The 15,567-nt window shown below is 45.2% G+C and overlaps 1 protein-coding gene across 1 annotated transcript in view; it reads left to right on the top strand.

Annotated features, from left to right (window-relative positions):
• Nucleotides 1–15,567, top strand: part of T265_10935 (hypothetical protein) — a gene marked incomplete at both ends in the record, with an annotated part of 51,014 nt that overhangs the window by 2,662 nt on the left and 32,785 nt on the right. The window contains 9 exons of the mRNA XM_009177451.1: nucleotides 2,342–2,516; nucleotides 2,637–2,835; nucleotides 4,838–5,200; nucleotides 7,674–7,820; nucleotides 7,911–8,060; nucleotides 8,677–9,024; nucleotides 12,458–12,577; nucleotides 13,497–13,731; nucleotides 13,779–13,981. Coding sequence (XP_009175715.1) covers nucleotides 2,342–2,516; nucleotides 2,637–2,835; nucleotides 4,838–5,200; nucleotides 7,674–7,820; nucleotides 7,911–8,060; nucleotides 8,677–9,024; nucleotides 12,458–12,577; nucleotides 13,497–13,731; nucleotides 13,779–13,981 — 1,940 coding nt within the window. The remainder of the gene's footprint in view (nucleotides 1–2,341; nucleotides 2,517–2,636; nucleotides 2,836–4,837; nucleotides 5,201–7,673; nucleotides 7,821–7,910; nucleotides 8,061–8,676; nucleotides 9,025–12,457; nucleotides 12,578–13,496; nucleotides 13,732–13,778; nucleotides 13,982–15,567) is intronic.

Genomic DNA, 15,567 nt, shown 5'->3' with positions numbered 1-15,567 from the left:
CGAAATCAGAAGAGAGAGTTGAAGCACGTGACCACGCCTGTATTTCGTGAAATTGTACAAGTGCGCGTTTTTTGTAGTTTTTCGTATTCAAACAAAAAACGATTATGCAATTGATGAAGTACGTAGTGTTGCAATGGAAGTAAAATAAAAGAACAAAACGCCACACTAGTCAGTATCGCTTCCTGTTCAGAGAATATTGGGTTTAGGATGATGATGATCATTAGGGTGGATATGGATGCTAGTTCAAGTAAAATAAAAGTACAAAACGCCACACTAGTCAGTATCGCTTCCTGTTCAGAGAATATTGGGTTTAGGATGATGATGATCATTAGGGTGGATATGGAATGCTAGTTCACTACAATCACTTGGCGGTGCTCCAGACACTCATTCGGACCATTTGGATAGAAACTGACAACAGAAGCGCCCTGATATCGATTGGCAGCCATGTCTTGCAGCGTCCTCAATCACGCACAGTGCGGATCGCATGGACCCTAGGGTCCAGAATAGCTATTCTGGAAAACGACAGCACCCAGATTTCTGAAATTTGTTCTATACTGCTCCATAACATCAAACGTTGACGGCCGCCCTGCTTGCGTCATTCTGAATTGGGTGTGCGGAATGCATGGCGTAACCACTAGCTTCTGGTACTGTACACGAGCGATGATTCTGACAAGAGCTGAAGTCGAACAGCTGAAGTCATCCCAGTCCCGCTGCTCAGAGTCCACGTCTCACAACCCTATGACAACAGCCCGTACTGTAGCGTGATACGAACATTCCTTGAGATTCAAGAAATAGGTTTCTCAAATTAGCGAACGCAACCCTGGGCATGCAGATTCGTACATTAACCTTATCCATAACACTGCGATCGATGAACTCCTTTTTCCTAAGACCATCTGGCGTACCTTAGCATTATTAATCCGATGTTCTTACCAGACCCGAGTAGTACCTCGGGGACAACGTTGGTCAAACACTGACATTCTCCGTATATCATCTCCGCTTAGAGGCCACGTCTCTGATCCATAAATCAGTATGGGTCGCACTGCCGTATTGTAAACTCCGCCATTGACAAACAAACTGACGTCACGTCGGCGCCACAGGTGTCGGAGATTGGCAAAAGCTGCCCTTGGTTTTCCGATTCGAGAAATAATTTCATCTGCAGCTAGTCCACAGTAACTTTGCAGGTCCCTTGGTAAACGAATTTATCCACCACATCGATTGGCTCGTCTGGAAGCATGAGATTTGGGTATGATCCCACCCAGTCGTGTTGCAACACTACACTTTGCAGGCGTGAAACGCATGGCAAACCATGCGGCAGTTATTTAGATTATTTAAAATCGTCTGCATTTTTGAAGAATCACATCAGGTTAGGTGATTCAGACAGCTCACCTTACATACACATCTTTCGGTGTATGGCTGCCGTACCCAAGCATAAGCAGAGACAATTAGTTTTCTCTGTCTCTCCCCTGTATTTGGGCGCTGGATGCCTCAATGATTGAGGCACAAGCTCACCCACCGGAAGGTGGATAATCCATTCTCAGTATCTGATTTACTCCTGAACTCGGAAAACCCAGCAGTATGTCAGTCCTCGCGTTGCCTTCTTATGGCGTGACAGCTAGGCACCGGAAGGTGGTTACATTAAACTATTATGTTTTTATTATTCATCTTATTATTACTTATTATTTTGACACGGCTTGGACCAAGACAGCCGGTTGAATTTACATGTGTATAACAAGTACGTGTTCTTTCAGTTCACCGTGTGATACTTTTGAGTAACCGGCTTTCAGAACACGGCTACTATACTGGGACAATATTTTGGAGAGCTATAGTGAATCAATTTACTTTCAGCATTAATGTTGCGAGGTTCTTGTTTGCGTTTTCAAACAGCTATCAGATTTATTTCTTGCTACGGAAAATGGAAAATGTCAATCGGGCATTGATACCGTAAGTAATGCTGTTCAGGAAGTCATCATCAATGTGTACACACGCAATTTTCACGATTGCGTTTTGCGGTTTCAGTTATCGGTAGGCTGCGCACCAGGAAACCGCTGTTTTTCCAGGTGGATCTTTTTCCCGGCCGAACTGGTCGTTTAACGGAATTGATATCTGAACACACTTAACTCGTGAGTATCGGATTTTTGCTATCCTCCACTAAATCAGTCTTAATTGCATATCAAAAAGTAGTGGGGGCACTTGGATTGTCAGATTGAAACGATGATAGGTAGGAAATTCATTGAATTGTCACATACCTAGTGCTTTTCGATTTGAATATTGTAAACTACTGCAGGACGTTTCAAATCAGTTGTTTTTTGCATTGTGTATTGTTATCACATATTTGTTTTAGGTCTTTTGTGTACCAAATGTGACGGTGTTCTTGCCGGTTTTGATTTAGAATGGCGGAAGAAATACGACGAGGTCTATGCAGAACTCGTAGAAGTCAGAGAGGCCCTGCACCTCAGTGATCTCAAAGCACGTGCCCAGGAACACCAAGTTGCCAGGCAAACGGGGGAGTTACAGAGGTATCTTTTTTCTTCTCCCTTGTAATGGTTATTGCACTAAAACGATCTTAGTGTGTGTACCTTCTATAAACTCACCAGAATGACGCGTAACGTTACTTATTCATTTCACACTGTTCACAGTCAAGTCGCCGAGTTACAATTTACCGTTGACGCTGGCCGTACCGAAATCGATCGCAAAACTCGTGAACTGGAATCTGTCCAAGCGGACGTATCGAAACTGAGATCAGTCTTGGAGCAGCTGAGTGAAGGTCAACCGGGTGCAGACGGTCCTCAGCACAGTTTGAATGAACTATCTCACGGTTTACACGAATCTTGTGTGGTGAGCGCTACTCTCCCTGTTTGTGTATGGCGAATTAATTCGGAACCACCGTTTTGACACTTAACGAATCGGATTGTTATGTTTTTTCTATGGTAGGGAAGCGAAGAATATCTTTCATTCATTCGTCCAGAATACCTTTTTTCCTAAGACAAAGCTATTTTAGTTCCACCAATTAACCCAACCTGGCTTATGTGGTTATCCGTGCTCCCAGTTTCGCATCTATCCCCTCATTTTTAAATCCAGTGAAGTACTGCCTGCACGGCTTTTACAGCTTGCACTTTTCGATAAAATGAGTTGATGCGTGCTCGAGGTAATTCAGTGAGTTAAGCTATGAACGATAGAGGTGGAAAGTGCGCCATTATGCGGGGCAAAGCGACAGCTGACGGCCACTGGCCGTGGAATTGGGGATAGTTTGAAATAGTACTTAATCTTGAAAACAAAGAACTCAGTCAAACATTTGGGGCAAACCTTTTCCCGGAATTAGCCACCTTGCAAAAGTGTTCATTTCTGAGATAAATACTACCCATTCATTAGTTTAAGAGAAAAATGTGACCATTGATATGGAGAAAACTAGATGCCAGGAGCTTGTTCCTTATCCGTTTTTTAGGCAGGATAGATCAGAGACTGTCACTGATGAGGGCTGAACCCTCTAAGGCGGTAGAGATGGCGGACAAAGTCGCTGAATTTCAGACAGCAGTCGCTCTCAGGATTTTGGTATTTGATCGCACACCTGTCTTATTTTCGTTTTGCTGGTATATCCGGCTGAGATTTTTTGACTGATGCATCGGTGAACGGTTTCAGATGGACCATGACGCATGTGTCTTAATAACCATCCCAATGCATCATAGTACCTTTCGCAGAATTCATAATTTAGTTGTTTGTACTTAGGTCGTTTGTACTATAATCACCTTAGTTATACATTTTATCCTGAGCTGCTTCGAAGGTCCCTCAAAAGGAGACTTCGGGCCTTGTGAGGGGTTACGATAAGGGTGCTAGTCTCACGCCTCACATGGGTCATTTGGAGGGATCATAGAGCCGGATTGTTCAAAATCAGCTTAACGTCTACCTAGCTAACTCCATCATGTCACTCCGGAATGTTTGTAGCCAGCGTCTTAACTGTACGTCGAAACTATACGAGACAAACATCGACAGCGTATTTCCGTGGAAGTGGCAGTATCATTCTTATTGTTTCATGATGAAACCGATAGTTCAGTCTAGCATTCGTGGGCCAATCAACCTGGGGGCCAACTACTATTGCTGAGCTGCGACCACTTGTGCATTCGTTCATTCGCCGCCGACAGTACGTTGGCTACTCAATCAATAATTCTCCTGAGTGACTCAGTCGACAGCAGAGACTGAGAACGCGCTGAATAATTCCTGCTTCATGTCTTGTGTGTCATGCGTGATCGACGACATCCAGTCACACAGAAACATAATCGTTTCATGAAAAACCTATGTACGCCATTTAAATCTTACGCAGTATGTTAGTCCTTACACATTCAAGAGACTAGAATGTTTTCGGATTTGTTGTTAAGATTGAGTCGAGCTGAAATTTTATAGGTGCTCATCTGCTTTTGGTGATACCCTACAGGTTGTGTTTACGCTAATGGTTACTTTTATCACACGGGCATGAGTACAGAGAGCAGGGATTGTTCCAGTGTCGAAAGGTTAATTGCCAAATGTTTTGGCAGTAAGAATACGCAACAGTATCAAAGGTTTGCGACAAACATATTCCAACTATTTGAAAAGAAGACAGAAACCCTAACTGTTGAGTTCTGGACCACATAAGCCTCCCATGTATTGGATGATGGTAGATTTGACCGCTTCCAAGAACGGTGACCGTTTGTTCTAACCGTACACCAATATCCCAATCAATCCATCAGTTTGCCTCTGTTAGTGGACCGCGATTATGACCCCTTTTTCAATGCGGTTAATTACAAGCAGAACAGCCCTTTTCTTTCTGGCAGGTTATTACTCTTCACTCGTAATGTCTTTTCTTTAGAAACGCATCCAAGAACTGGCGTCATTGCTACATTTGTTGATCAGGCAAATTACCGATGCTGGTTTAACACCAGTCGCCACCGTTCCTTTGGACCTCTCACTGAACTTTGATCAGATAGACAGGAAACCTCTCGGTGAACTAGCAGCTGTACACAATCAGCCCGTTCCAACCAATCAGCAGACGTCGAAAGGCTCTACAACCGACGAAGATGTTCAAGATGCAGAGATACCGAGCACCGATGTAGCTTCCAGTGTCTCCTGGTTGACTGATCGCCTGAATGCTGCTCGTCAACTTATTTTAGATCTTGGAAATCAAAGACTCAAGCAAGATGCCTGTATATCTCAGTTGAAACTGATGCACCGGGTATGTGTTGCTGATCAATTTGTGATTTATGTCAAAGATTGTTGTGCGCCAATTTGTTTCAGCCAGTGGTGTGCGGTATTTTGTTTAATTTAACTCCGGGCTGTTTTCTACCAAGGATATCAATATTAGACCTTTAAGAGCGTCTTGTGTCATTTTTGATGAAGTAAGTTCAAGCGCTTTTTGGATGGAATGGTTAACGTGGTGTGTTCGCTAAGCATACCATAATGTATTGCCGCGGATGCCCTGCCACAGTCAAAGATCTCTCAGCTACTTTTCTATGGTGCCTCTAAATGAACCGTGGAATACCATCGCGATCCCTAACAAATCAGAAGACAACGAATCAGAGTAAAGTGTACCGTCGGTCAAATTAGTACACAAGAGACGAATACTCGATGACTGGTTAGCTGAATGTGATCTCCAGCCTAATGCTGCTACCTAGTTGTGGCCGGGTCCAGTACTGCAATGCTCCTGCGGCCTGCACCGACAAGCTCAGTTACGTATGTTGAAACCGAGACCGCTAACGGGAAGTAGCCCGATGAAGAGCAGGTGACGAGTCCCAGTGTGCCGAGGAGCGGTATGAGGCAGTATGGGCGCAGAGACCCACTGTTAGAGACTGGACGGCGAGGTTAGCAAAATGTTTCTCCGAGACTACGAGCCTGTCCACGTTTGTGGGAGGAGCGATGTGGCCCCGTCACGAAGAGGGACCAATCTTGAAAGACGGCCACAAAACCCGTACGCTCCGTACGCGATCAATCATGTCTGCCTTCACATTATTCCATAAACTTGGAATACTTTTAGGAACTAGGAAGCCAGTGTTACACGGAATACACCTGCTTTGCACAGTGCTGTTAGAAGCCAGGTATATTTGCTCTACATACACGTCCTCAGGCTGAGCAACTTTATTACCACATGTCAGACTTTTGACTTTTTTGCTCCAGAGATTGCTTCTCCTTGAATTTCTTTCTCGGTCTGTCTGCTAACTCGGGGGCTGTGGTAGTATCACAGAACAAACCTAGCATTATAGCGAACGATCGGCAGTTCTCATCCGTCAACCCTTTGCCAATGTCATCCACTTTATTTCAGGCTGTCAATTGAGCAACAATCAATAGACCTCTACTGGAGTGCGTAATGTTTCCTTGGAGTATATAAGACCCGGATAGCTCCCACAAAAGTTTATGAACAGCAACTCAATAGACTCCAAGGTAAGAATTATAGGGAAAGTGGATCGCGATGGGCTCAACCCTCACTGTCGGGATCCAACGACTGTGACAACTCGGACCACCTTTAGTGGTTGAAAAAGCTGAACTAAACTGCCTGAGGTATAGGCTGTCATATTGGTTGGCGTTCATTCACTACCACTCACTCAGTTTACCGTCATTTATACCAGTTTTTTTCTCCGGTTGGTTTGATTATGTCGTTTTCATGCGTGCTGCACATGCTGTAGCCCCGATGGTCCCAACCATTTCGGGAACTTGGGAGCGTTGTGCTGTAACAGGTAAGGCAGTTGTCTATCCGTTAGTAACTGCTGATAAGCTCTCACTGAGGCCACAAGAAAGGCTATTTCGACTGGGCGTGGGACAAGCATGGATTTTTTTTAAAAAGTTTTCCAGCAGTGGTTGTGTTGGCCGGTATGAGGTCGGTGGTTCAACACTTAGATGAAGGGTACATCTTCAGTAGCGTCGTACAGTGTTCTCAGTCTTTCCTATTCCTTTTGAAAGTAACCGTCTGTTCCTCGGACAGAATTTATTTTTTATCCAGGACCTAAAGGCGCGTTGGTTGCCTCTCACTTCATCGTGAAATGTAAGCCTGATCATGGTGTGACGACTTCCTGTGCTGTTTTGAACCACTGGGTAACACCAGAGTTGAGTTGTGATACCCATGTTCTCTGCTTGAGTGGAGGTCCGACGAATGTAGTCCCTCCTCCCCATGTTGGAGATTGGCGAATTTTTCCATATGAGCTCATTCTACTGTTGTATTATGCTGGGTCGAGATGGCTCAGTGGTTAGAACGCGAATTTACTGATCGGAAGTTCCGTGGCTCGAAATCGACCTCTGCCTATCGACTTACCCTGCCCAGGAATGGGTAACCTAACAGTATTCCAGCCTTCGTGCTTCCTTCGAATGGCATGACAGCTAGGCACCGAAAGAGAGTTATGGCTGAACGATTCTTTTAAATTTTAGTAACGCCCACTACCTCGAGGTCGGGCTCCGTAGCCGAAGGTTCAACTAATCCCAGTCGTCAGCATCGCCACCGCAAACAATAATATCAATGTTTGCACAAATTCACGACCATGGTCCTCTCTAGACTTTGGCATCTTGACAGTATTCTAGTTTGAATGCGGCAATTGGGGAAGTTGATACGTTTCGCGTCAGGGTACATTGACATTTATCACAGGTCAGCGACACAATGGGATCAAAATTATAGCTTCATGTATGCGAACTAATTTCTTCAAGCCCACCTTTGTGTGTTTCAGAGTGAGCTTGATGCTCTGAAGGAAAACTGTCGTTCAATGGAAGAACAGCTTCATGTAAGTGAAAACTTCCTCACCTTTTCACATCATTTTCAGAAGCAAAAGGTATCATTCGAGACGGAAGCTGCAAAACGAAATGAGGAAATTCATGTAAGACCCACGTTTATGTTATTTCCTTTTACGTCAACGCTCGCTCGTTAATTTATTCGCTACTGTGAATATACTCTTGTTTCTTTCCAGAACCTAAACCAAAGGGTAGCAGACCTTTTGGGCCAAGCTGAAAACGAAATGAAGATGCGTGGGAGACTACTGGCCGATGTGGATCAGGCGCAAGAACAGGCACGTCGTTTGGAATGTGAAAAGACGGAAGTTCGAGACCGTCTTACGGCTGTAAGTTGTTCCTCATTCTGTGATCCGAACCGTTGGGGTTTGATAATTAGGGTTTTTTTGGAAATATACGGAAATTTGCTGTGTCTTGCTCCAAGGCATGTGGGCCTTATCGAATTTTGTGCTGAATCAAATCTGAATCTTGGTATTTTGATGCCCTAGGAAACTGTGTGCACTAACTCCAATGTGGGCTCGGGATGGACCAGTGGGTAAGGCGCTAGCTTCATCATCATCGTCATCATTGTCAGCTGTAAGAACCGCGTACTCGTCATACAGCGGTTGTAGCTGCCGCAGTTTCGTTCACCGATGATTTGGGGGGGGGTGTGGTGGTAGCTTACAAACGGGAAGGTCCATGGTTCGAAAACATACTTGGGCAACCCGGGATTATCCTAGCCCTCGTTCATCCTTCCGTTGGCATGGCGGCTAGGGACCGAAAGGGTGCTGCACAGTTCGCTGTAGTTGAGGTCGTGTCATCCGTTTAGACTTTCAAGGACTGTCGCGACTTTGTTGCTCCACTTCATTAATCCCTACGGTGTTTGCCCCGTTATTGACTCTTTTTGGAATCGCAGTCTGTCTCGTTTCTCACTTCATTCACTCACTTGCTTTTTCATCTGATTAGGAACTGCGTGAAAAGGAACACGTGATCCAACGTTTACAACTGGTTCTCGCTGTCGTCGGTAATAACGGTGATGTCACACAACACACGATTCCTAACGAAACTTGTATGCTGGATTCATTCGGCCTTGATACCGGAGCTCGTGAAGAGACTGGAAAACTATTGTCTGGTCTGTCTCCGGAACAGCAGAAAACTGCTGCTGATGGAGATGGAGGTTCATTCATGCAACATATTCTCTTATCATCTGCCGGCGCACCTGAAACAGCAGATGTGGATAAATCGGGTGATCATCCGCCACGCTCTATAGAGTCGGCTACATTCAATTTGGATGTGGCTTCTGGTGATGACAAGGTAATTTTGCTCCATCGGTGATTCGCTAGTGATTCACTAGTGACCGAGTTTTTAAACATGATTGACTGGTCAAACATTTCAAGCTACTTAAAGCAGTTTTCACTACCGTATTTCAAAGTAAGATCCACACTGGTGTTGGACGTTTGCAAACAGACTGGTTGGTTATACGGGCGCCCTCGGTTGCTGTCTCTAGTGAAAACAGACAAGTACCCTTATGACGATTGTAGACCGTAGTTTAGCGCTTCGCTTCCACTGGTGTGACTAGATTTGCGTTTGACGCTTCATCCAGGCATATGTGGTGACCTTCAAAATTAGTCGAGTTATTTTCAATGCACTCGCTTTTCTGCTGTGATAAACCTGATTAAGTCAGAATCTTCTTATGGAATATAGCTATTCTCTCATCATGAACCGAATGTGTAGTTTCGAAAGGGTACACGGGGCATTGTTACAGCCACAAAAATGTATTCACAAGGTTGCATATCGTGCGCGCAAAGACCTCATTGCTTACCAGACTGACTAGGTTCTGGTCTAGAATTATTCGAGTACGCATCTCACGCAACTCTAGAGAGTCTGGAACTGGCGACCTCTCGGCCAGTAGTTTGAACGCTTAACCGTTCGACTACGAGTGGCGGATCAGCAGTGTGATTAACTCGCACTTAGACAGAATATAGCACCGCTCGTCCCTCACTCACGGGATCCACATCACGCGGTCACACGTGTTAACTGGCTCCTCGAGCAACGACTTCTCAGATAGAAGTTTCACTCATCGGGTGAAGTTTATTCTTCCACTGAGCTACCTATATATTGTGGGTAGTGTGAGGAGATTTGGGATATTTTGTGTGGGATTTCGTCCTGTAAGTGAAGCCAATCTATGCTGAAAAGCCGAGAAGCACTGTACAGCTGTTTCATCCTTATTGGGAATCATCAGCAGTGCGCATCTCATGAAACTCCGAAGAGTCTCGAACCCGCGACCTCCTGGTTGGTAGTTTGAACATTTAACCGTTTGGCCACGAGCGGCTGATCAACAGGGTGATTAACTTATACTTAGACAGGCTATAGTACGGTTCGTTCGTCAGTCACGGGTTCCAGGTCACATGATTTCACGTGTTGACTAGATCCTAGGGCAACGGCTTCTCAGATGGAAGTTTCACTCATCGAGTAAATTTTATTCATCCTCTGAGCTACTTGGGGATTGTCGGTAGTGTGAAGAGATGTGCACTGCTGATGTACGGTGCTTCTCGGCTTTTCAGTACAGATTGGGTTCACTGACTGGATGAAATCTTTACTGATTGTGACCAAATATCATTGCAATGAAAAAATGCGTGTTGTCTTGGTGCGCTTTCAGAATCGGTTTGTTTCGACATAAGTCTTGCGTTCATGAACTGTGGTCAGTCTCGTTAGACTGAGCGTACAGGACTATTTGGTGTGCCTCTTATTGGTTTTGGCGGTGTTGTGACGGTTCAGGTGAGACACCGAAGGGATCCGCTATCAAACCCAGCACAGACAGTGAAAAGAAACGGTGCACTCTGCTTTCATAACTGTGATTTCAAGATCTCATTGTCATGCTATTCAAAACAGTTTACTACAAATCCGGAACAACGCGAATATAAATATGTTAACTGAGTTTTGTTAGTATGTTTGTGATGCGTTGAGTATTCCTGGGAAGTGGGAACAGGCTTTCCCTTCTCATATTTTGTAAGCTGGCCGAAGTGCCACTAGAGCCCCTTCTCAACCAGATTCCAACCCGGTATCAGAGCTGAACTTGGTCAGCCAACGAGATACCTGATTTCATGTCTGGTTGGAAGTTAGACGGAAGGTGTGTTTCGGTGGTACGAAGTAATAATATGGGACGAGATAACTCAGTGGTTGAAGCGCGAGTTTACTGACGGGAAGGTCCGTTGCTCAAACCCGACCTTTGCATCTCGACTTTTCCTGTCTAGGCTTGGTCAGCTTGGCAGTATCCCGGCCCTCGTGCTCGCTTCGGGTAGAACGACAGCCAGGAACCGAAAAGATGTTACAGCTGAACGATTATTTTATCATTAGTGTGAGATTTTCACCTGAACTACATAAAACTGAACAGTTGTGTTTGAATCAGGAGTCAGTTTTTCCTGTCGACCGAAGGGGACGTGTTTCGCAGTTTGCACCACCAACCAGGTCTTGCGCCGTAATTCCAACGGATCACTTCCATCGAACATATTGATATAAAACCAGATGCCTAATGAGTTGATCCACACTTCGAATTCGATGAGTCTAGTTTTGAAGGTGACTGCTTCTGGGGCTTATCTACAACGAATTTTGATGTTCATAATAGTTGAGCCAGTTCGTTCCACGTTAAACGGGCAATAGTTCCTATACAACGAGTCTAGTTTTGAAGGTGACTGCTTCTGGAGCTTATCTACAGCGAATTTTGATGTTCATAATAGTTGAGCCGGTTCGTTCCACGTTAAACGGGCAGTAGTTCCTCTACAATTATGGTCTGACTGGATGACTGAACCTTTGGGTGTTTGGTCATTAGCTCAGATTCACAGTTCGAGGTAGCTCAGTGGTTAGGGCGCCAACTTACTGATCGGAAGGTCCGATGTTCGAACCCCACCTTATCATCTCTACTGCACTTGTCTAGGATGGGCAACCTGACAATATCCCAGCTCTTGTGCCTTCTACCGTTGGCATGGCGGCTAGGCACCGAAGGGGTACTACAGCCGAATGATTAATTGATTGATTTAGCTCGGGTTCATACTTGGTTACTAGCATGCTTCCAATGGTATAAGTATGCTGTTGTTGTCCATCCCAAATCATATTAACATCGAGGTCGTGGAAATGTGATGCACGATAATGATGGCTTAGCTTAGACGGTTCCCTCTGGCTTAGTTATCTCACGCGGCAGAAGGGTGTGGGAGAGATTACGAGGAGTTCAAGTATTGTTGGTGCTGTTTACCCTCCAGTATGGGGTCCCTGTGTCCCTCCTGCGCTTGGTTGTGGAGACATTTCAAGAAACGGTGACCGATCGATGTCACTGGCGTTCGTTCTGTCAGTCTTTGTAGCGTATCTGACTAAGCATTTCGGGGTGTAGGAACGTCGAAATTTTTGCGATAGGTCAGCACCTGCCTAACACACTCTTTTTTCTTTTAACTTTAAGTATAGGTGAAGTTTGTCGTTGTACGACAGTGAGGCATCATTGTTCACATTGATGTTGTCTCTGATGTTGGTCATGCATTGTGATGTAGTTGGAAATCTAGCGCTTATCCATTCGTTCTACTCACTCTTTGAATCGTCGTGCCGTTTCTATGACATGGTTATTTCGGTTTTCGACGACACCAGTGGTACAGTAGACACTCATGAATGATACCAATTTGGACAGCTGGTTTGAGTGTGGTGTTTATCTTTTTGGCTCGTACTCATCTCCATTTCCATGTCATTTTCATGTATGTTTCAGGCAGATGACCAGGACGCTCAAAATGCGTCTTCGAAGGAGGCAGCCGCCCAACGTGTTCCGGATGATATCCAAGGTCTACAGCGGGAACTAACAACTGTGCGGCAGCAACTGGACAAACAGGTTAGTGTGGGATCTTCGCCACTTTTTCTATCCTTGCCTTATTTTTCAGGCTGAAATCGGACTGCATGAAGCTTGTTTGGGGTGGGTACTATTGTATGACCGTGACCTCCCTATATTTTCCAGAGTTGACCTAACGGAACAGATGTGCGATGATGTCACAAAAACCTCTCTTGGCTACCATGTCTGTTGTATCCTCACTTTTTGAGACATTTGTTCTAGAGTTTGAGTCCTTCCTTGAGCGGTGCCTTCTGACTAATACATTAAATCTGTGCAAGGTCGTTCGTCTAAAATAGAAACGCACACACAAGAACCTAAGTAAATCAGCGAAGGGTTGAGTGAGCCACCTACCGTTGTTGGTTCAACGTTGGAACCGCTGTTAACGGATTTCGAAGTGACGCGCGAACAGAACTCCTCGGAATCTACTTGCATGGACCGGATGAATGTTTCCCTTGTTAAGCAAGTGGGCTTGAGATGGCTCATTGGCTCACGTGCGATCTTACTGACCCGAAGGTTTGTGTTTCCATCCCAACCTTAGCATCTCGACTGCTCCTGTCTAGGCTTGGACTGACCGACAGTATCTCAGCCGTCTCAGTACCTGCCGTCATGGCAGCTACACATCGAAGGGGCTTTACAACTGAACGATTATTGTTTAGGCAAGTGCCAGTCTGTGTAGAAAAACGTGCGGGAAACTTGTTTCCACCTTGATTAAAAAACTTGGCTGCAGAAAGGGTATCTCTTCTACTTCACGACTCACTTATTTGGTAGACATTATATTTTTTATTTTCGTGTGGTTGAGCGGGGAACCAACCATTTGAATGATATATTGTGCGGTCTTTCGCGTATCCAAACTGCGACTTGGTCCCCAGCCCAACTGACTTCCTTCACGGTTTGGGAGCTGTTTTTTCTTTGTTTGTTGCAGAAAGAAGAGTACGCTCGGCTCAAAAATGCCTACACTATCCTGGCAACCGCCACAAACATTGGTTCTCTGGCATCGGAGGCTATAACATCATTTGACGTGACGCATGATTTGGGCCAGCTGTCGAATTCCTCTTCGTTGGCTGAGTCCATTGGCGACTTGCCCACTGTAAGCACTCCGCCCTGTGCGTCGCGTTCTCCCGTCTTTGACGAAACTTCCAATTTGGATGAGTTGGTTGGTAAGTCGTTTGTTTCGGTCCTTTTAGTTTGTAGTTACCTTTTTCAGTCGCACGGTCGCTTCTCCTCACGCGCCTGTTGTTTTCCATGTTGCTAGCAGCTAACCGTGGTTCGGCTGAAGACTTGTCTGCCAGGGACGTGTCTGGCACCGCTGTGGATGTTGGTAAAGCCCAGACTGCCAACGTTTCGACTGTACCGCCTAACACATTCAACCCACTGATTCTCCCGAGTCGCACCAGGGCCGCTTCTGGAGTAAGTCGTCGACTGTGCTATGTAGTCATTCGATCACCAACATCACTTGCAGTGGTAAACTGGTAATGTCTGTCGGTGTTTAACTGCCATGCAACCACGAAATGAGGAAAACTTAGTAAAAAGTGCAGGGGCGGAGATGTGTCTTCAGGGATAACCACTAAGAATAAGATGCCTACGCCTTCAAATAGGGTTGAAATAAACATATGTACCTTTGGTACCATCAACCGGATTGATACAGACTTCTCTGGGAACTTCAACCAACATAAGATAAGCCCCCAACGATTGACCTAAGCCAAGCACTCCGCACTTGACGTCATGAGTGCCTTTAAGCGTTTCTAGCCATGAGCAAAGGGGATTATATGGGTTCCAGTCTTGAAGCTGTTAAGATACTACTTTCGTTTAAAGTTGCAGTACCGTAGGCCGTCTCTGAAAACTTTTTTAACAACACTTATTTGGTAGGTGGTGGTTGAGCAGACCTATCACATGTTGTAGCCATCATAATATGATGAAATAAATAACGATAGCCATGGACATGCTGCTCTATCTTTCATGGACTGCCCTCGGCTAACTCTTGCTACACTATCGAGAAAGCAGCAATCAATCATCTAACATCTCCATATCGGAGCGACCAAATTTCGCAACCACAAATCATGTTACCAGAAATCAGTGAGACTCCTTTGCATAGCAATTTGGTTTTCACCAGAGACTCAACTGAATCTCTTATCCATGCTGTTCAGTTGAAAACACAATCGATGTGCGAATGAGTGCATTTGTCGAGATTTGTCCAATTCGGGTTCACCTAGGACATGAGGTTGACGGAAACTCGGGGACTGCGCCTATCTGATGAGCCCCAAGAAGGCTGACACCGGGTGTGGGCTGTCGAGCAGTTTTCAGCAACCTGAAGTCTGAGTTCGCAACAACGTAATCTCATTTTGATATTTCGAGACCACAGGTTTTCCGTAGATCACTAACAACACTGTTCGCCGCTATTTGAATTCTTCGTTTGATTTTCAGTTGTGGTCGCTCGTGATTAGTTGACTGCGTTATTGGCCTTGTGGTAATTGGGGTCGGTTGATTCTTGTTTGTTCAGCGTCATCGATTGCTTTAAACACTGTTTACGAATGCAGCTGGGATATTACTGGATTGCTTAAACATAAGTGGCATAATGGAAGTGCGACTGTTTGTTTGGAACTGCGAACCTTCCGGTTACTAGACTCCGATCCTACCTACCTGAGCTATCTCAAACTCAAGATTTTTGGATAAATCTGTGGCGTACCCTAACCGGAATTCGGAGCACGAAGATATTTACAAACATCGGTAGGGTTCCATCCATATTACAAGGCTCTTTTGAAGTCGAGAGAAACGGTGGTGTGCTTCAGGCTGTTCAAGCCCTTGACTTATTGGGAAACAATGGTTGATGAACCCCTTACGGGATCCAATACTATGTTTGACTGACTGGCTAAACGTCGAGGTTTCGCCGACCTGATGTTCCAACTTTCGTGAATTCCGTACTTCAATGGTCCTTTGCGTTTCTTGAGATTCATGGTACCCCTATGTTTCTTTGTTCAAACTCGGACTACGTCTGA

This window comes from Opisthorchis viverrini, assembly GCF_000715545.1.
Source record: "Opisthorchis viverrini unplaced genomic scaffold opera_v5_424, whole genome shotgun sequence".
Lineage (NCBI taxonomy): Eukaryota > Metazoa > Platyhelminthes > Trematoda > Opisthorchiida > Opisthorchiidae > Opisthorchis > Opisthorchis viverrini.
The sequence above is the reverse complement of the archived record's forward strand: the minus strand, read 5'-3'. Positions and strand labels throughout refer to the sequence as shown.